This window comes from Acartia tonsa, chromosome 4, assembly GCF_053477335.1.
Source record: "Acartia tonsa isolate MP-2025a chromosome 4, ASM5347733v1, whole genome shotgun sequence".
Lineage (NCBI taxonomy): Eukaryota > Metazoa > Arthropoda > Copepoda > Calanoida > Acartiidae > Acartia > Acartia tonsa.
In genome coordinates, this window is record NC_137263.1 from 26,621,241 (window position 1) to 26,641,784 (window position 20,544).

A 20,544-nucleotide genomic window follows, 5' to 3' on the forward strand; every position below is an offset into this window, starting at 1 on the left:
TTTCCTGCAGCATATTTTAAAACTCACAGCCGCAGCCTTAAGTGGGGTACATCTGTTTAAAAAAATCAAAGTTGTAAGTAATCTGCTCTTTTTTAATTATGTGCAGCCACATTTACAAAACTGTTGGCAGTTGTCGGCTACATAACAATATGTAGCCACTGGCAACAATTTTCAACATCCAGCCGTTATTTTTAGATTTGATTAGTTCCAGCTGTTTTTAACAATCTGCAGCCGCATATAAGTAACACTTTTTTCCCTAAATACGCAACGAATATCTGCTGCATTGTCCATCAAAAAAAAAAAAAAAATTAGCGGCTGTCAGACCCTGTTATAAATGCCCCCCTCATAAATTTGAGATCAAAATAACCTTTTCTGTTAAAAAGGAATATTAGGGAATATTTTAGTATTTTCTTTTGCGAATAATACTTTGAGAAAGTTGATGTATACATAAGCATATAAGTATGTATGTGTATATGAATTAAATATTTACTTTTATATTAATCTTTATTTATAAGAATTGTCAAACTTTTTATTTAAAAATAAAGCTTTTATTTATATATAATTATAAGTACTGAAACTAACAAAAATTTAACACTTCTTTATTTGAATTTATAAAAATAATTTTCTTATCTTTTAATTTTATTTTCGAAAATTTTAGGTCATTAATCGTAATCTGTGGGGGAATTATGTTAGAATAACTCCTGACATAAGTATTGATATTATGCCCCTCACAAATACTTTATCCTCTATGGAGTTCTATCACTTTCTCACAAGAAAAGCAGGAGAAGGGGAACAAAAACTTAGCGCCTGACAACAAAACAACCCTCCTGGTGTCTTTATTACATACCCACCACTTTGCGAGAACCCTGTGCACGCCGCTGCATTTGTGGTGAAAGGCGGATATGATAATTTGACATTGAAAAAAGATCGGTTTTGTTTATTCTGGTATCGATTTTAAAATTGCTACGCTTCCTTAATCGTGCCTAATTGTTATAAGAATCATCAAGAAATGTTTGAAATTGATAAGACAATTGTGACATGTCTAAATAAACGAAAAGGGCATTCCGTTACGGACGTGCGGACAGACGGACCGACCGTAATAAAATAAAAATTCTTTTGACCAAGACCATTTTTTTACATAATAAACTTGTGCTTTTTGGGTTTCGATGTAAATATTTGCGCTACTAACATTTAGGTGGAAATTAATGCACACCTTCCTCACCTCTCTAGATGTCAGAAGGTAAATTTAGCATGTGATGAGGGAGGAGGGACATTTATCTCAAGATAAATGATGTTTAATGTTAGACTGCAGAATAATATGTCAGATAATACCTAGCCGTGCTTGTCAGCTTACTTCACTATTTATATCAACTTTCTACATAACATTAAAATGAATATAAATTTCATTCAGGAGCGTTGCCTTTTTTCATTAAATCTTAAATGATGTGATATAAATCAAACAACGATGGCTTTTATTTTAAAATAAAACAAATTAAACCAAAAATATCAGGTGACAAAGAAACGTTAACAATTTGAATTTTACTGAATTAAGAATATATTAAGTGCATGCAAGAGTTACCAACAGACCATAGATAAGCTTGTAGAGTTACTATTTAAGTATTTAATAAAAAGTCAAATAATCATTTAGTTAAAATTTATTGTCATTTGTACACATTATCTTTGTTAATTTTCCTAAGTTAATTATTAGAAAAAAAATGTTGATTAAACTACAAAATTAAAGATTTTTACTTTAAATATAAATTTATCACTGGTATTAGTACAATAATATTTAGTTTTATACTTTTATTTTATATAAATATTAGATAAGAAATGTAGTTTTACAATTAGAAAAAATTAAGATTTAAGCAGGAGATTTTTTTACTAAATATTTCAAGTAAATTAATATGAATCTAATAATGAAATTCTAAATTAAATGATATACTATACATGGCAATATTTGAAAGAAATGTTAGTTTTGATGGCCAAATGAACTGCCTGACTTCCAAGCTCCAGACCAGGACCTGTATTCATCAACTTTTCCACGGGAACTTTGTCGAGGAGGAGGTGGGGGATGTACTTCAGTTGAGTCACTATTAGGGGGAGGAGGTAGGTTGGGATCTTCTGTACATTGAGGGGGCTGAATTTGTTGTGGGTGAGTGCTACCATGCAGGGGTTCTTGTCCAGGAGGAGGTGCTGGTAAATCATCATCAAGACTCCAATATTCAGAATCCTTGCGAAACATACTGCCAATTCTGCGTGAAGGAGTTGGTGTGTTGGAATTGGATCTCTCTGCGCTTACTCTACTTGTTGACTCTTTGTTTAGCCAGATGGATTTTTTTTCACGCAAGGATTTAACATCCATTTCAGGTTCAATACTTTTCTGTCTTGAAGAGTCAAGAACTTCAAAGGCTTCATCTGTAAGTGCGTCTAGCTCTCGTGTAAGATCTTGGATAGTTGCTGAGGGTAGGGACAAAGCTGATGCTTTGCGAGTTAGTGTTGGCTTAGGTGACTCAGGTACCTCAACTATACCTTGGTTAGACTCATAACTTCCAGATTCTCTTAGTTCTTCAATAGAACATTGTTGTTCAGATTGTTCGGTCTCTGTATCAACCATGTAAGATCTTGCACACAGGGCAGCCAACTCTTTTTCTCTTTCCTCCCTAAGTTGATGTTCCCTAAGCTCCGTGGGTGAAAAAAATGCTGCGTCTTCAAGATCAATTTTCCGATTAGCCAGGGTTGCCAACTCTTGCTGTCTTTCCCTTTTCAGCTCATTATACGTTGAGGAACTAATTGTTTCTTCTAGATTTTTAGAGTCAAATCTTGACTTTTGCATATTTTGAAGTTCTCTTAGTTTTTCCTGTCTCATTTTGTCACCCAGAGTCTCAATAGTTTCATCTCCGTCATCACAACGCGTTTTAGACTCAGATCTTTGAAGTCTAATTTGTTTCAATTCCATGGCCCTCTGTTCTTTGGCCTCAATAAACTTGTCAGAATTTGTGCTGGCTAGAAAAGATTGTTTTGATTCCCTGACCTTGCCTCGTATGCCCTCGCGGAATTCGTGTGACAACTCAAGATCTGCACTCTTTTGAAATTTTCTTTGAGCATGACCGTTTTCCTGGAACTTTTTTCTAATTTCCTTGGGAGATTGAGGCACAGTGATAATGCAGGAACTGTCCTTGGCCTCACTTTGACTATCTGATTCTGCTTTTGATGCATTAACATTTGCACAAACATGGACAGGTTTATTATTGGAATCTTGATTTGTGACAACCGTCTCATTTTGACCTGAAATAAGCTTGTCAAGATCTGCAAATGTTTGATCATTTGAGGATGAATGCTTTGAAATATTATCATCATTAGATGTAAGTTGAGACTTCTCTGTGACAGTAATGTCAGTTTTAATAGAATCTCTGTCAGCTGTGCTGCAGAATGAGCTGGTAGCCGACTGTATGCTCAACATGTCTGTGTGTTCTGTTAAAAATGTTTTAGTTTCATGTATTGGCTCAATGTTACAAACATTTTCATATGTACTTAGGCGAGATTTATTTTGATTTGAGTTGTATTCTGTGTGTGTTGGTATCAAATCAGGCTTATTAAATTTTTGCCTTGTATTTGCATTATTATCATCTGTATATTCATCATTATGTTTAGGAATAGGGGGAGGACTGTATGGTCGTTTCAGTTCAACAGGGCGTGGAGGAATGATAGGAGCGGGTGTGCAAGTGCGCTCATAATTTTCAATCACTGTTGTGTCACTTTTCACTGATTTAGAGTCAATGTCATCAGTTGTGCCGGCATGATCAGAATTATCATTCTTTTCACTGGACACTGATTTAATTGACGCAAATGAATTTATGTGTTTAATATTTTCACTGAAGGATTTCTCCAGATCTGAATGTGTAAACCATTGAGCTGACACAGGTATTGGGGTGCGGCCAGTGGGCGACAGCAGGCTGCCTGGTATGTTGGAGTAGCTTGAGGCGGCAGAGGTCATCTGGTCATCGTCAAACCATGAGTTCTTTATTGGCAGAGGTATCTTTCCGCTACTGCAAGTAGATAAAGTTGAATTAATACTTTGAGCAGATGCTGAATGGGTTATAAACTGCTTCTTGTCCTGTTTAGAAATATTGGTATTAGAGCTTGGCAAATTTAAAACTTGGTTAGATTGGGGGGTGTCAGTTCGCTCACAAAGAACTGATTCAAGCTTGTTTTTTGTATTGAATTGACAACCGGATTGTTCAGATTGTATGTAACATGCTGAGGACTTACCTCCAATACTCTGGTTTCTCTCTGGAGCTTGGGGAGGCTGACTAACTGCTGTTGTCACTGACTGCTGGCTGCTCATTGTATACTGCTCTTTAGTTGCTGACTGCTGACTCATGGTTGAAGTTGTCTGCATAGTTGTTTGACTGCTGGAGCTAGTTGTAGAAGAGGAGAACTCCTGGTGGCCAGTTGTCTTGGTTTCCTGAACAAATTCTGCAAGCTGGGCATGTGCACTCTCAGAAATATGAATATTTTGTGAAGACCCAATAGATTTTTCTACATGCACATTCATCAATTTCACGCTTGGCTCTGGGGTCTTTGTTCTCCAGGAATTTGCATGCTTTTCATTCTCAGCCTTCGCAACTTTGTTATCAGAAAAAACCTGACCAATGTTTCTGGAGGGAACAGGTGTGACCCTGCCTGCAGTATTATCATCATGCTTTCCCCAGCTAGATATAGTTTCATTCACCTTGTTTGTCTTTACATCCTGGCATTTTAGAAAGTTTTGATTATTTGTGTTTTCATCATATTTTTCCTTGGTCCATGCTACCTCATGTCTAGTTCTGGATGGAGGACGGCCCCGCTCAGCCTCCTGCATCACAGCAGCTGTTGATCTAGATTTTGAAAGAAATCCATTGGTTATATTTTTAACAGAACTATTACCAGGCTGTCCCATAGAAGAGCCAGGTCTGGACTCAGACTCCTCCTGTGCGGCATCCTTCTGCTTGCTCCAGGTATTAATTCTTTTCCTGCGCGGAGCTGGACTCAAGCCCTGGTTACCTGATCTTTCCGCTGAAGTTGATCTAATCCAAAAGTTTCTCTTGTCATTGACCTGGCCAGTTTTAACTTTGCCAAGATGTTCACGTTCCTTTCCAACCTCATTTAAACGATCTTGTGAGTTGTCAAAGGCTCGGAATTTATTGATTTTAGGAATATGTTCACGCACGTTAATCTCTTCCTGGGCAGCTTGCTCTTTCTTAATGGTTTCTTCTTCAGTAAGTTTTTGTTGTTGTAATTCATATTGTCTTCTTAGCTCTTGTTCTAGCCTCATTTCTTCTCTTCTACAAGCTTCTTCCTCTCTGCGCAACTTCTCATACCTCTCTTGTTCTTCACGCCGCTTTCTTTCCATCTCCTCCTTTTTTCTTTTTTCCTCGGCTTCAATTCGCTTTTCCTCTTCAATTTTCCTTTTCTCCTCCTCCATTCTCCTCCTTTCTTCTTCTCTTCGTATAGCTTCTATTCTTTTTTCCTCCTCTTGTCTTCTTAAAATTTGAATTCTTCTCTCCTCCTCCTGCCTTTTCCTTTCCTCCTCTTGTCGCATTCTTTCCTCCTCAAGTCTTTTTTGTTCTTCTCTTTTTCTCTGCTCTTCCTCGATTTTTTTCTTTTCCTCAAATCTTCTTAATTCCTCTTTTCTTCTCTGCTCCTCTTCGAACTTTCTCTTTTCCTCAAGTCTTAAGACTTCTTCGTGTTCTCTTTTCATATTCTCTTGTCTTCTTTGTTCCTCGATTAAACGCCTTTTCTCTTCCTCCTGTCTTCGCGACTCTTCCTCAATTCTTAATCTTTCTTGCTCCATGATCTCCGCCCTTCTCTTTTCCTCTTGGACCTTCTCCTCCTTGATCCTCAGCTCCTGCCTTCTTCTTTCCTCTTGCTGGAATGTCATCTGTCCTCTGGGTGTCTGGTCTTGGATATAAACAGGACCATGAAGCTGTTGGCTAGTCCTGGCTGGCACTGCATGGAAAATACCGCTTGTCCTCTCTGGGGCTGCAACCTAAAATATATAAAAAATATGTGAAACATGTATTTTAATTTTTTATCTTTGCTAGACAATGGACAATACGATGTGTAAAACACAACAACTTTCTTTATGGCAAAAATTCTGCTCTAATTGGCCTTTAAGGAGATTTATGTGTGCGGAATCTAGACAGGATAAAGGGGAAAATATCAAGGCAAGCAAACATGTCAAGGAAACTAGTGGAGAGATATGTTAGAGACAGTTATCATATGTAATTTCAACAGCATATGTACATACAAATCTCTATATTATAAAAAAATCTAGATGGACACACGCGCACACTTGTTCATGGATAAACTAGGCTGACCTGCGGCAACTGCTGGCAGGTTTGTAAGGTGACCTGCGGCGTAGAAGAGTGTGTACAGTTAGTTGTTGTTGCGGAGACGGCGGGAATGGAGGCCTGGTTATTGGAGGAGGAAGAGGAAGAGAGTTGACTCTCAGGAATGGACATTTGTCGCTCCCAGAACTGGTTTACAAGATGGGACGGCATCTGCTGGGTAAACAGAAACACAACAAGTTAGCATCAAGCTTAGCAGGGAATTATCCAGATTTGGTTTCATTCAGTGCCAATTAATGGGATAAACAGGTATTTACATTTTTAGCTTTTAGATGTTAGTATTAAAAACACACTTTAAAATTTTTACAATGATTTTGAAATCAAGATTTAACGTGGTTATTCCATTAACAGAAATTTTGAAGAAAATTGCAATAAATTCCTCCCTCTATTACGAGTATGAAAACAGGAAAAGAACCTGACAACGGACATATCGGGTTATCAAAAAAATCCTAGATGCTATGTCTTACGAGAAATCTTATTTTGATTTCCTTTAAGAATATTATAAACAAATACAATTACTTTAATATATCGAAAAGTAACTTAAAAGGAAAAGTTTATACTCCCCAATTTATGAAAAGCCTTGCTAAAGTCACGAAAATCCAGCTTAAAGTAATTTTCTTCAAAAATAGAAAGAAAAAAATGGAATCCAAGATTAATTGTACAAGTACAGATTTCAGGATGTGACTACAGCTACAATTTTTGTTGTAAAAACAATTAGCAAATCAAATTTTGTACTTAATAAGGTTCTTTGAATGTTTTCAAACTAGTATTAAAAGATGGAGTAAATAAAAACACAAATCTGGTATTCTCCTCAAGCTTAATCATGTTATTAGTAAAAAGAATAGTCAAGACTCAAATGATAAAAATCGTTTTTCAAATATTTTGAAATAAATATTTAGAATCTTATGAAACATCAAAAATAGTTATAATATGATAACATATTTTTTTTCAAGTAAAATAAAAATATTTTACTTCAACAGAATGCGAAAGTAATTCAAAATATCTCGAGTTTTAGAGTATGTGTGAATGTGTGTCTGCTTGTGGCGTGTGTGTGTGTGTTCGTATGGGTGTGTGGTGTTTGTGTGTGTGTATGTGTGTGTGTGTGTGTGTGTGTGTGTGTGTGTGTGTGTGGTGTTTGTGTGTGTGTGATCAGGACAGAAAGTCAAATATTATCTTAATTATTTTCTTTATCTTTTGTTTTACCTTGCTCAGATAATTTGAAAAAAATATTTCTTAATTCTCTAATACTTTTTCAATGAAAAAATTGAATGCCATGTTATTTTAGTAACGAAGAAATTATAAAATTAAATGTTTGACCTGACGTGTGTCTATCGTCATGTCATTGTAGCAATAAAAAGTAAAACAAATAAAAATATAAAACAAAACACGTCCCCAGAATTACCGAGGGAGGGGTGATTAATTCGAATCTCGACATAATTAAAAACGTTAAAATAGTAACTTGTTTTGCCTGGCAATAAGATTAAGAAAAGAGAAAGGCCTAATGCGTGCATTGGAGGGGGGGGGCAGGGAATAAGGGAGGGGACAATGGACCGAATATTCAATTTTTAGGAGTCTCAGACTTTGGGTACTGGCTTAAAGGGAATGTGCAAGAATTTAGCAGGTTCTAACTGCAACGTTAGTTTTGAATATAGCAGACGAGTATGAATAAACTTAATTTGTTATGAAATGGCTGGTTTAAAAAAAAAATTCTCCAGAAAATATCATTTCATAGGTACAAAACTTTATTGTAATATTTGTGTAATAAACAAGCTAAGAACCCTTACTATTTGGGGTTATGGGTTGAATGGGTTCCAGGGACGATTTTTCTAGTAATTAATTACAGAATGGTTAGTCAGTCTGATGTGCTGGTAATCTAATTTTCAAATGAATGATTTTTTTTCTGGGAACTTTTTTCTTATTTTATAGTTATTTAAATTTTATTAACACACTCTTTAAAATTTCCTTAACATTTTCTGGATAAATCTGGATTTCATGGTCTTTCAGCGAAAACTCTTAAATTGAATTAATTGCCCATTGTCCCCTCCCTTACTACCTGAGAAGGGAGGGGCTTAAAATGTGTTGTAAAATAAACCTTTTATAAATTAAATTAGGAAGGCCTGGCTTTGCATTTTTTTTTATATACATACAGCCTCCTGTGCAGGCTACTAATCATATGTATCACTTCAAATCAAAAAGTTAATAAAGATTTCTAAATATCATTATGCTTGTATGTTTTAAGAAACATATGACATCTGAAAGACATGAAAAAGTGTGACAGCACCATAAGCTGTGTCCAAGGTTTTCAGAGATGCGGATACCGAAGCTATTCAACGTATCTGATAAATAATTTTACAGATTTAAATTTAACAACTTAGGATCGTTATGCCTAAAAAGAAACCCAGCTATGGAAATAATATTTGATAAAAGAATCAAAACAGAAAGTTGCATTATTTAAAAACTCCACATCCCTGCAATTTTCAAGGTAAATGCAAAGATGTCTATTTACAAACATGCATCTCAGCATATTTTCACAGTTAGGTCATAATCTCAATATTATCTTTAAATAAGTGTGAAATAACTTAATATTCTTTAAAGATACTAGAAGCATCTCCCCTAACATCAATAATCAAAATAAGAATGGAAATAATAAACAAAAAAGATTTTTTGAGGGAGTCCTTTCATTTTTATATGGCTATCATATAGAGGGTACGATAAAGGGGAGGGGGTTCGGCCTATAATCATACAAACCCAATTAAAAAATTTCCCTGAAAATTGTCAACAATCGACTTAGCGAATTCTAAGAAGACAACAAACCAAACATATTTATATAAACATCCTCACTTTATTATGTGAATATGGAGTGTCGTGCACAGGTTTCATACCCCCTTAATTTTTATAGGGGTAGGACTTTTTTCACTTTATACCCCCACTGTATTAATAAATTGTTTTACCCTGCTTCAGAGGGTGGAGAGGGATGCCTAAAGGGTTCTATCCACCCGCCTTAATTTTGCTAAGGGGATGGATACGCTTCTGTGGATATGTAATTAAGAGAAAAAATCTAACTGCTACTACGTTTTTAAAGAAATCTAATTTGAAAAAAAATGAACGAAAAGTATTTGAAAATGTAAAAAAAATAATACAGTTGAAATTGTTATATAAATCTGTGCTCTGCAACATTCTCTAATCTCAGAACAGAAATTCAAATATTTCATTTCTAGGAATTCTATCAATTAAAATGATAGCAGCTTTACTTTACATTGCATTGTCATTGTCTTCTTATGTCATTCAAGTATAAATCATTTACAAAATATGATAAATAAAAACATAAAATTGTACAAACCTTAACTTTATAAAATGGTTTCTTAATGACATAAACTTTTATGACAAAATATGTTTTGATATAATTATTTTTCTTGTCTCAAAGCAACTTAAAAAAATTTTGTTCAAATTACTAAATAAGCTTGATGTATTTATTTATCTGTAAATGTAGGAATGCTTGTCTAGCATGATCTCCTAAAAGGTTAGATTGAGGGTCATACTATTTGGTAAACTGTGCGTTGGAAGTAGAGATAAACTCCTCTTAAATAAATATGACTCTTTGAAAAAATAAAATTACCCTCATAACGAATTTTCTCCCCTTTTATATATCTGAACATAAATGAATGTCAGAATACAGCTTAATATAAAGCTTCTGAAGGCTGGAGGCGAAGAAAATAGTTACTTCTACATACAAAATGGTGAAAGTGTTAAAATTAGGAGACTGCTACGCTTGTATAAGATTGTAAGATTTCAAGGAATTTCTATAGAAATAAAAAATTGCCAGAAAATAAAATCTACTAATCTAAAACTGCAACACCCCGAAAGAAATATTATAAAAATTTAGGATTATGTTTATAAAATCTATATTTAGCTTTGTTGTAAAAAAAAGTTTAAAATTTCCCACTTTCATTGCATAATCTAATCAATCATTTTTATACATAAGAAAACAAATTGAAGGGCAAATGTTTCAGCTTCAGAGAAAGGTTATATGAAAACTGTTAAGAATTTCATAAATTACTTCATGTATCAACAAGGATGTCAATATTCATAAAAGCCCATTGCCAAATTATTATCAATTATTATGATATAATTTTACAGAAAGCTTAATATGGATGTGCCTATATTTGAAGCTACCAATATAGAACTGCTACACCTTTATCGTTATTTATTCCTAATCGTCCAAGGAATATGCATATATTTTTTCAAAAAATTAAGATAAAGTTGAGTGTGAACCAACCAGACCTACTTCTGTTATAAATAGGCCCTATCTGTAAAAAAAATCTGATGCCAATTTGAAAATCTTAATCTTAGAGAAAATCTTAATCTTAGAGGAGTTTATAATCTTTCGATATTTTGTCAAAATTTTGCTTAGATCATGAAAATACATAATTTCTCTAATCGACTATAGTTTGAAATATTATAATTAAAATCAAACTTGTTTTTTATAAATATTCATATTTCCTAACAAATTTGTACGTTTCATGAACTTTTGCTGGTTGAACATTTGATTCAAAAATTTTCAAAAAAAATTTCTCAAAAAAACTATATCATATGGTTTTCAATTAAGCATAAGAACATTTTAAATGTCCCTTTGCATGCTGTGTTGATGAGCTTACTTCATTGTAAGATAGATGTGAAAAGTAGTAGGTTTTGTAAAAGTTAAAGATAGTCGTGACTCTTATTTACTTATTACGTGATGAGTATAAAAATTTTAGTTCATTCTTTACATAATTTAATATCTTGTTTGTCTATGTGTGATTGTCTGTAGCTTAAGATCTCGATAACCAATAGACCGATATTTCCAGTAAATCTACTTAAAGGTATAATATCTGTTAATTGGCAGAAAGCAAGCCATAGTTATTGTTTCATAAAATCTAATTATTTATAATTGAATAAAAATTCTTCAAAAATTTCCTTTTTTATTGAACAGTTTAATTAAAAACGTGGAAGAATTTATTATTTTTTAGTAAGCCATGCACATTCTTAGTAGCAGAAGAAAAGGTTAAAGAGAAAGATAAGATAATAATAATAAATGATTTACCTGATTTTCTACAGCAACACTTAAATCTTGCTTTGAACACGACTAAAACAAAAATAATATAATTATTTTAATTATAAGCACAAAAGTTTTCTATATATGGGAATTTATGCACTTTAGTATATATGGGTATATAGGATTACTATAGTTGTTATTTATTTTGATATGAATTCTTATATTTATATTCCTGTAACGATTAGGCACACAATAGTTGAAAAAAATTACGTATAGCATATGTATATATAATCTTCTTTATTGTTGTTTTTTAATATTGGACGGAAAATATGTTATGACAAATTTGGAATAATAATCATATTATCACAACAACTGTACAAAAAGGAACAGCAAATGTTTTCTTTAACTGAGGTCGGTTCAAACGTCCGCCCATTCTTAAAATGCCATCCAAGTTAGGTATAGTAGAATATTTTGTCTGTGACTATCAGGCCTAACAAATTTAGAGAAAGTAAATATTTCCTTGTTTCGGCTTCAAGAATAATGTCATATTGGTTTATTTAAACTTGTCCAATTATAAAAAGTAGTAAGAGTTTTTTTTGCCTTGAGCTCAAGATCTCAATGACTACCAAACCGATTGGGTTCCCAATTTTAAGAAAGCTTCATATATGTCCTGTGATAGTTTTAGGCCATTCTAATTTTATATTTAAATCTTGGGGTGGTTTTAAGCTATTATTCTAGCTCTAGGTCTACAGAGGAGTAGATGTTAGTATAATAATATACATAATATTATATTCAAAATTTATACAAAAATTACGAAGAATTGGATATTAAAATGTTTCTGACTAAATGTCATAAAGTTTCAAGGAAATCTTTGTTTCACATAATAAAGGCAATTTCCCTTATTCTAAATTAGACAACCCTACCTCCCTATCTCAGGGGAAAAAATGTCTTAACAAATATCAAATGCTAATATAAAAATTATCATTGAAGATTATGCGTGCGTTAATTGACGTTATTGGTAGACCTTAGAATATTGCAAAGCATTTGAGTAATTTTCAAAATTAAATTCTTAACTTTTACTTCTTCCAAAAGTAAAAATGTAAATTTTTCTTTAAATTTTTGCATACTTAGCCACCTAAAATTATTGAATTTCGTTAATGAATTTAATTTTGATACATCTATATAAATGAATAACTTTAAATATTTCTTACCTTTTCAGAATTTTTCTCCATAGTGGACACAACTGACTCGGCAATATCATAGGCAAATTTTTCCAACTCTTTTTGTATCTCGTCCCTGGATTGTGTAGTTGAATGTACCCACTCTAGTACACTTCTCTCCTTATTATCCTGGCTGAGCATGTTGACCGACTCCTCTGAAAGCTTGCTGCCGGCGCTACATGGCGGAGGCGGGAACATCTGTTCCTGCTTGGGCATCTGGTGCATTCTTGCTGGTGGTGGAGGAGGCTCAGGAGTACCAGCTCCTTCATCAACATCCTCACGATATTGTTTCATGATTTGCACATCTTTTCTTGTGGGTGGAGGAGTTCTTGGGGGAATATATTCTGTGGAACCATGAATCCTATTTTCCCAACATTGGGTATTAACCCTTCCAACCTCCATGAATCTCCTGGAGTCGACATCTGTTCTGGAGCCAGGTCTGTCCATCAGCTGATTCCAGTTGTTCTCCATGGCATTGTTTCTTGTACCAGACGCAGATCTATTTCTGAAAGATCCAGACCTGCTGACCGGTCTGGAAATATGAGCCTGCTGGTGCTGATCTGCCTCCTGCATTACCGCACCTCTTTCAAAGGATCGTGCCCGTTCCATGATATTCTTGCTGCGGCTGCGAGATCTGCTGACACGCACCGGGGCTGCCTGGCTCTGGTCATCCTCTTGCTTGTTCAGCCAGTAGTGTGGGTGATCCACTTGAACAGATCCCTCGCTCTTCATCGTTTTCTGGAAGCATTTGTTTGATTCAATTGCTTTCTTGATTAATCTTGATTGTTCTGCTGGCCAGACAACCTTTCTTCCAAGTTCTTCTTCACGGGTCTGACTCACAGTTTCTGTCTCGTGCTTCTAAAATTTGATTTCATATTCAAAAATACTTTAATAAACATAAACATAAAAAAAAATGTTGTACTTAAAAATCCAAACATTATAGGCGAGCACAAGCCGACTTAGGTGGGTGTAGGCCCGTAGGGGGTTGTCGAATTGAGTCAAACTGTCATATATACGCATTATTTAAACCTGTTTGAAAATTTAGATAAAGGATCATAAAATATCCTAAAACTATCCTAAAAAAAGACCAAAGATATGTGGAAATGAGTAAAAATAGAAATGCAGCTAAAAAGCTGCTTTAAAGGAGTCGTACTGCCATGGTTTTGCCATGGTTTTATATACGTAAATATGCTTCATAATACAAGGAATGTTGACAAGAAAACAAATAGGTCTACCTTTAGTAGGAACTGAGCAAACCCTATTTCCCTCAAAGCTTTACGGACAGGCAGACAGATAAAGTGAATCATCGAGTAGTTTCGCTACTAAAGAGATTTTTTATAGCAAAACTATATAACAATGTCGGGTTGGTAATTTTTTGTAAAATACTTTCATCGTGCTAAAAATTAATTTTATATCAATCATTAGTTTATTATAATGTTTTTCCATTTTAATGTCATACTAATGCTTTTTATTTTATTTTAAATCTACATTTTCAAAACCTTAAATTTCCCCTGAATATAAAAGTTTTTAAATAACTTGAGATAGATATTCGCCAAAAAATTGCATAAATTAAATATTAACAAAACTTGTAGATTTCAACCTTACTTTAATGTTTAACATTTTCGGAGCAATCATAAGTTATAAACTTTTCTTAGTTTTTGTTATCTCTTATTACTATTTTAATTAAATAGGAAAACAAGGGTGAAAAAATAACACAATAATAAGTTAATTAAAGTATATATTAGTTCAATCACAAAAAATTACCATATTAAAACAAAATAAATCTTTTAAATGTAAAAGTGAAGATTTTTAGCATACATTTAATTTATAAAAAATAAATAGTTAAATAAACAAAAAACCTTATGTTGTACAGAAACCGCACAGGTAAAGAAACCATCCTCATCCATTCCTTCTTCTGTGTATCTTCCGTTCAGGTAACCTGACGCGTCCAGCGATTCCACTGACGTAGGCATTTTTAACCTTCCCCCCACAATAACTTAAATTATAATATATTTATACTCGTTTTGTTATACTGTTCGTTTTTCGTACGTGCGATATGGCTTTCGTTTGACAATGATGTGTGACTCAGAAGTATCTAAGTTTGACTGACTAAAAGTAAATCTGTGCAAGGTGTTTGGGTTGAGGGGGCAAGCTATCGTTTCTGTGACACATACCGGCCAGCTCATACATATAATCTGCATCTGATCTCTCCCCCCCCCCCATCCCCTTTTAAAAACAAAAATTATCCTTATGGTGCCTTCCCTTGGGAGGGGAGAAGACTGTTGCGCCTCGCTACTGTCTCCATCCCTCTACATCAGCTTTCAATCCTTTTCTCTGATTACCTCACTAAAAAATATTTTCTTTTCCTAACACAGTGCGCCAAAACAAAATATTATGAACAAATCTTTTGAGGGAATACTTATTATTATTTATACATACAATTTTGCATTTTGACTGTTGATCCAATGAAATTAATAAGTGATTAGTTGTAAATTTCTACTAAATCAATTAAAACATTTAAGTAAATGGCTTGCCTAGAACTTAAGTTTTAAATATAAGTAATAAATATATTTTATATAAAAATAACTTTTTACTTTCGTCATGTACAATATTGTAGCTGCGCTGAAAATTGACTTTGTTTGAATACCCTGTGCTTAGCAGTATGTAGAAGTATAAATATGTTGTTATTTTGGGATAAAGAATTTCTGACTTTGTGCTTGAAAATGGCCGATTTCAAGGCGAAAAAAAACGCTCGTAGACAAGAATATAATCCGAAAATGTTTTGGTAATGAGATTACTCTAGAGATTTCTGTAAAGCTCTTCGATAGCTTATTTTGGCGTTATCCTCTTAGAAAATTTTTAAAATTTTTTTTCAATTTTGTACCCACCCCCCCCCCCCCCCAATTAACAACTATTTTAGGTTAGGTTAGGTTTTAGGCTAGGGAGCCGAGTGCTGCGGCTAAGCAGGCAAGGTGGCCGAGCGCTTCGGCTAGGCAGGCAAGGGGGCCGTACTGCTGCGGCTAGGCAGGTGGCCGAGCGCTGCGGCTAGGCAGGCTAGGGAGCCGAGCGCTGCGGCCAGAGTTCATAGTTCGCTGTCGGGGAGGGGGGGGGGGGTACTCAAATTTTCAATATTGAAAAAAAATTTCTAAGAGGATAATACCCTAGTTTTTTTATTAAACATATTTTTTTGATTACTTATCATGATAGTGAACAGATTCTCTTCCTCTTATTTTTGAAAAAAATATGCATAACACTTTAAGTGTGCCCTGTGGGGCCTTTACATGCAATTTCCTAAACTAATCATTCTGAATTAAAACACAAACCTTAATTTAAATCTATTTCAAAATAATGGGGAGGGGGGCTTCTTTACTCGACTAGGCACTAGGGAACGAACTATTATATTGCTTATTTTAAGTTTTTAAAAATAAAAATAAATTTGCCTCTTAGTTTTCCATGGGCTAAAATAGTACATTATTTAAACAAAATACAAGGTCATATATCATTTTTATAACCCAAAAAAAGTATATGAATAAACGTTCAGGCTGAGTAAAGAATTATTATCATTTTCTCTATTTCAATAATTTAGTGACTTACAACCATAGAGAAAACAAGGATGACAACATCCATAAGTAGCAAAGCACAAAATTTCGTGGATGGGACTGACGGTCATTGTTGTTTTCTTCAAACGACGGGAAATTTAATTTTGATATCTTTAACTGAAAAAATTTTGAAAATCGATTAATAAACACCAAAGATATGGGGGAAAATGTAAAAAATATAAAAATAGCCAAAAACCTGCAAAAAGGCAGTCTGACCGTCATTGTTGATTTCTTCAAATGAGCGGAAATTTAATTTTGATATCTTTAACTGAAAAAATTTTGAAAATCGGTCCATAAACACCAAAGATATGGGGGAAAATGTAAAAAAATATAAAAATAGCCAAAAACCTGCAAAAAGGCAGTCTGACCGTCTTTGTTGATTTCTTCAAATGAGCGGAAATTTAATTTTGATATCTGTAACTGAAAAATTTTTGAAAATCGGTCCATAAACACCAAAGATATGGGGGAAAATGTAAAAAAAATATAAAAATAGCCCAAAACCTGCAAAAAGGCAGTCTGACCGTCATTGTTGTTTTCTTCAAACGAAGGGAAATTCAATTTTGATATCTTTAACTGAAAAAAGTTTGAAAATCGGACCATAAATACCAAAGATATGGGGGAAAATGTAAAAAATATAAAAATAGCCAAAAACCTGCAAAAAGGCAGTCTGACTGTCATTGTTGTTTTCTTCAAACGACGGAAAATTTAATTTTGATATATCTAACTGAAAAAATTTTTAAAATCGGACCATAAACACCAAAGATATGAGGAAAAATGTGGAAAATAATAAAATAGCCTAAAACCTGCTAAAAAGCCGTCCGACCGCCATTGATGTTTTATAGTTAATTGTGCTCCTTAATAATGGGAATGTTGTCAAAAAATTTCAGCTTTCTATCTTTTATAGGAGCTGAGTAAATCCCATTTCCCCCATAGCGTTACGGACTGACGGACGGACTGACGGACTGATGGACGGACGGACGGACAAAGTGAATTATAGAGTAGCTTCGCTACTAAAAATAAAAGAGAGGAATCGAAGCAACTAGAAGACGAAAATAGGCAGTGGGCCCAGGGGCCTAATCAGCGCTGTTGCCGCGCTAAATTTTATTGCTATTCCACCACTTTTCAAATGGGAGGATTACAAAATTAATATGTAAAGTTTTAATAATTAGAATATAATATTTAATTTAAAAATAAAAAGAAAATTTTGGTATTAAATATAAAAAATACTAAAATAACAACATCTAAAAAAAATATTTTTTTTTACTTTTTACTTTTAGATATTGTCGTTTTAATGTTTTAATTAAAAATTACAAAGAATTTATTTTTATTTAAAAAAATTTATGCATGAAAGAAGAATCCTTTCATTTCTAAAAAGGGGGAAATTTTTTTCATAATAAACATTCAGCTGATTCTGACCGCCCACGGTTGTTTGCTAAACATCACTTTTCTTTTTATTCACATTATTATTTATGATTGACATACAAAAAGCCCTGGGCGGCTTTTGATTTTTGACTGCTTAATTTTTTTTTTAAATTTTAGGATGGGGAAGTAGTATTTTACCATGAAAAGGGGGTGAGTATTCATGTATTTTTAATATCTATGGAAGATATCCATCCTTGTTTATGTGTGATTCACAATAATGATGTTATACTGTCAATTTAAATAGGTAGGATCCAATTTACAGATTATACATAATGTTAAATAAAAACATGACAAATACACAAAAATTGTCAATTCTTAGTTTTGTACTTCTCATGATTCACTTAAAGCATCTTAGTGTAATCACAAGCTAATAATATTTCAGGTAAAAACATAAATTATGAAACGGCGAAAAATAGAAAATTTTTCGGCAAATTCATTAAATGTAAACCACAAATGAAGTAAATGACAATGCTATTAATCTTATCATATCAAAATTTAATTTCAGAAAGGTTCTGTGTAAATGTTTAAATAAGATATTTTATAACAAAATTTTCGAAATATGTGAACTCATAAAAAGCTTTTGTAAAAAATCGTTTTCCTTAAATTTTTAATCAGTTTTATATCGTTGTGGCTATAATTTGAATATTTATCCAAATTTTTGTATTTGTCTACTTATCTAGATATATTGTCAATTTTAAATCTTATGCTTAAGTATGGGAAAAGGTCATTTATAAAATACTAAGCCTAGATAATGATGTGGGCTGGAATAACTATCTTGATAAGAAATGCGCGAAGGGAAATTCTATTTTCATTGACCCGTTTACAATTTCAAGGATTTTCTCTTCTTATTTATTTTTTTTGTGTTATTGAAATTATAACAAATTCCAGGTTATACTACTTAGCCCTTGGGGAAAAAAATATGCTTTGCACATTTCTAACCTTAGATTAACGTACGTACGTGTAAAATCTACGTTTTTATTAAGATTTATATTGCTTAATTTTATTTTCTCGTATTTATTCGAAACCGGTGGATAGGAACCGGTTCTCATCCATACGAAAAAACTATGTCTAGCATCGTATTATGTTCATCTTTCAACGAATATAAAATGTCAATCATAAGATTAAAACTAGTTTTTTTATCCCGTGCCTTCGGCATCTCGGGGCTAAAAAAAACAGGTTTTAATCTAATAATTGTACATTCTATATCCGCGGAAAGCTGTTTATAATACGATGCGAGAAATAAAGGGTGTGCAAAAAAAATGCGGACATTTTTAAAATTGAAATTGCGCGGCTTGTGTTAATAGTAGAAAAATGTTACACATATCGTTAGAACCGCTAGGAAGTCTATTTTTTGGAAATACAAGAACGATTCCTCTGGTACATATAATTACGGAGCTACGTGTTAAAATGTCCCAACTGATGTAAAACTTGACTTGCGAGTAAATCATTAAAGATTAAATTAAAGGGTATGCAAATAAAAATACGTACATTTTTAAAATTCTAATTGCTCGGCTTGTGTTAATGGTAGAAAAATGTTTTGCATACCTATGGAATCGCTATAAACTCTTTTTTTTTGAAAATATAAGAACCATTCATGTGCTACGTATAATTTATGAACTATGTGGTAGAATGTCCCAACTGACTTAAAACTCAAAAAAAAATTTCCACTTTTCTCACATTTATCAATACAGCTCCTAAACTAAAAATAGCACAAAAATCGTACTTATATTTCCAAATAATAGAGCTTATGACGGTTCTAACGATATACATAGCATTTTTCTACTATTCACACAAGCCAAGCAGTTTGAATTTTAAAAATGTCCGCACCCTTTTTTATCTTTAATGATTTACTCGCAAGTCAAGTTTTAAGTCGGTTGGGACATTCTACTACGTAGCTCCTAAACTATAAGTAGCACAGGAATCGTTTTTATCTTTTCAAAAAGTAGACTTCATAGCGGTTCTAACGATATGCGTAACATTTTTCTACTTTTAACACAAGCTGCGCAATCCAAATTTTAAAAAGGTACATATTTTTTTATATACTTTAATCTTCAATGATTTACTCGCAAGTCAAGTTTTAAGGCAGTTGGGACATTTTACCACATCGCTCCTAAACTTTACTTAGCACAGGAATCGTTTTTATATTTCCAAAAAGTAGACTTCATAACGGTTCTAACGATATGCGTAACATTTTTTTACTATTAACACAAGCCGCGCAATTTCAATTTTAAAAATGTCCGCATTTTTTTGCACACCCTTTAACTATTCTTTCATTAGATCTGTGGTTTGTGTAAAAATAAAATTTGACAGATTATAATGTGGCTGAATGAAGTTGCTGACTAGTGCTTATCTTTATCGGCTAGTCGTTATTAATAGACAGAAGTAAAATCAGATTAAAAATGCTTACTTCAAATATTTTTAGAAGCGAAGCTACTCTATAATTCGAAATATCCGTCTGTTTGTTCTCTTGTTTGAAAAAGCAGTAATTTGGCTTCTTGTCATTTAGGTTTTCAAAACTAAATTAACAGACATTATTTTGGATTTTATTAACTATAGGTAAAAGGACAAGTAGATCTATTTTTACATTTCTTATCCATTTTTGTCTGATTTTATAAAAGTTTTGAATAGATACAGGGACAGATAGCTTCATGAATTAAATTTGCTTTAAAATTATCTAAGACATTTGCTCTGATCAGTCAGACACTATTACTGTGTTCTTACATGTTGGTCTGTCAGTCATGCTCAGGGAGACATAGAAATTCTCCATTGGAAATATGACTCCATTGACTGTTATTTAAAGATTTTATTAACCAATAATCAACTTCTCTTAAGTTACTTTGTCCGTCGGTCTATCCGCAATTCTCTGGATAACATTTATTTAC

At 33.2% G+C, this 20,544-nt stretch overlaps 1 protein-coding gene across 3 annotated transcripts; it reads right to left on the minus strand.

Annotated features, from left to right (window-relative positions):
• Positions 1–1,637: 1,637 nt before the first annotated feature.
• On the minus strand, positions 1,638–14,857 carry LOC145316607 (uncharacterized). Of its 3 annotated transcripts, none has more exons than XM_080157238.1 (5): positions 14,501–14,809; positions 12,633–13,499; positions 11,470–11,511; positions 6,360–6,545; positions 1,638–6,028 (listed from the first exon to the last, which is right to left on the minus strand). In XM_080157238.1, the coding sequence occupies exons 1-5, from the start codon at positions 14,612–14,614 to the stop codon at positions 1,970–1,972; spliced, it is 5,268 nt and encodes a 1,755-aa protein (XP_080013364.1). In that variant the 5' UTR covers positions 14,615–14,809; the 3' UTR covers positions 1,638–1,969. The 3 variants fall into 3 exon arrangements, with proteins under 3 accessions (XP_080013364.1, XP_080013365.1, XP_080013366.1); XM_080157239.1 differs by having other exon boundaries at positions 6,360–6,542; positions 14,501–14,806; XM_080157240.1 differs by lacking the exon at positions 6,360–6,545 and having other exon boundaries at positions 14,501–14,857.
• Between the last annotated feature and the right edge of the window lie 5,687 nt (positions 14,858–20,544).

Excerpts from the sequence above, each read along its gene's own strand:
- LOC145316607 (XM_080157238.1), bottom strand. The coding sequence starts at position 14,614 with ATGCCTACGTCAGTGGAATCGCTGGACGCGTCAGGTTACCTGAACGGA. Across the intron at positions 13,500-14,500 it reads CGGTTTCTGTACAACATAAG|AAGCACGAGACAGAAACTGT; the intron begins GTTTTTTGTTTA and ends ATCAAATTTTAG. Across the intron at positions 6,546-11,469 it reads GTGTTGCTGTAGAAAATCAG|CAGATGCCGTCCCATCTTGT; the intron begins GTAAATCATTTA and ends CTGTTTACCCAG.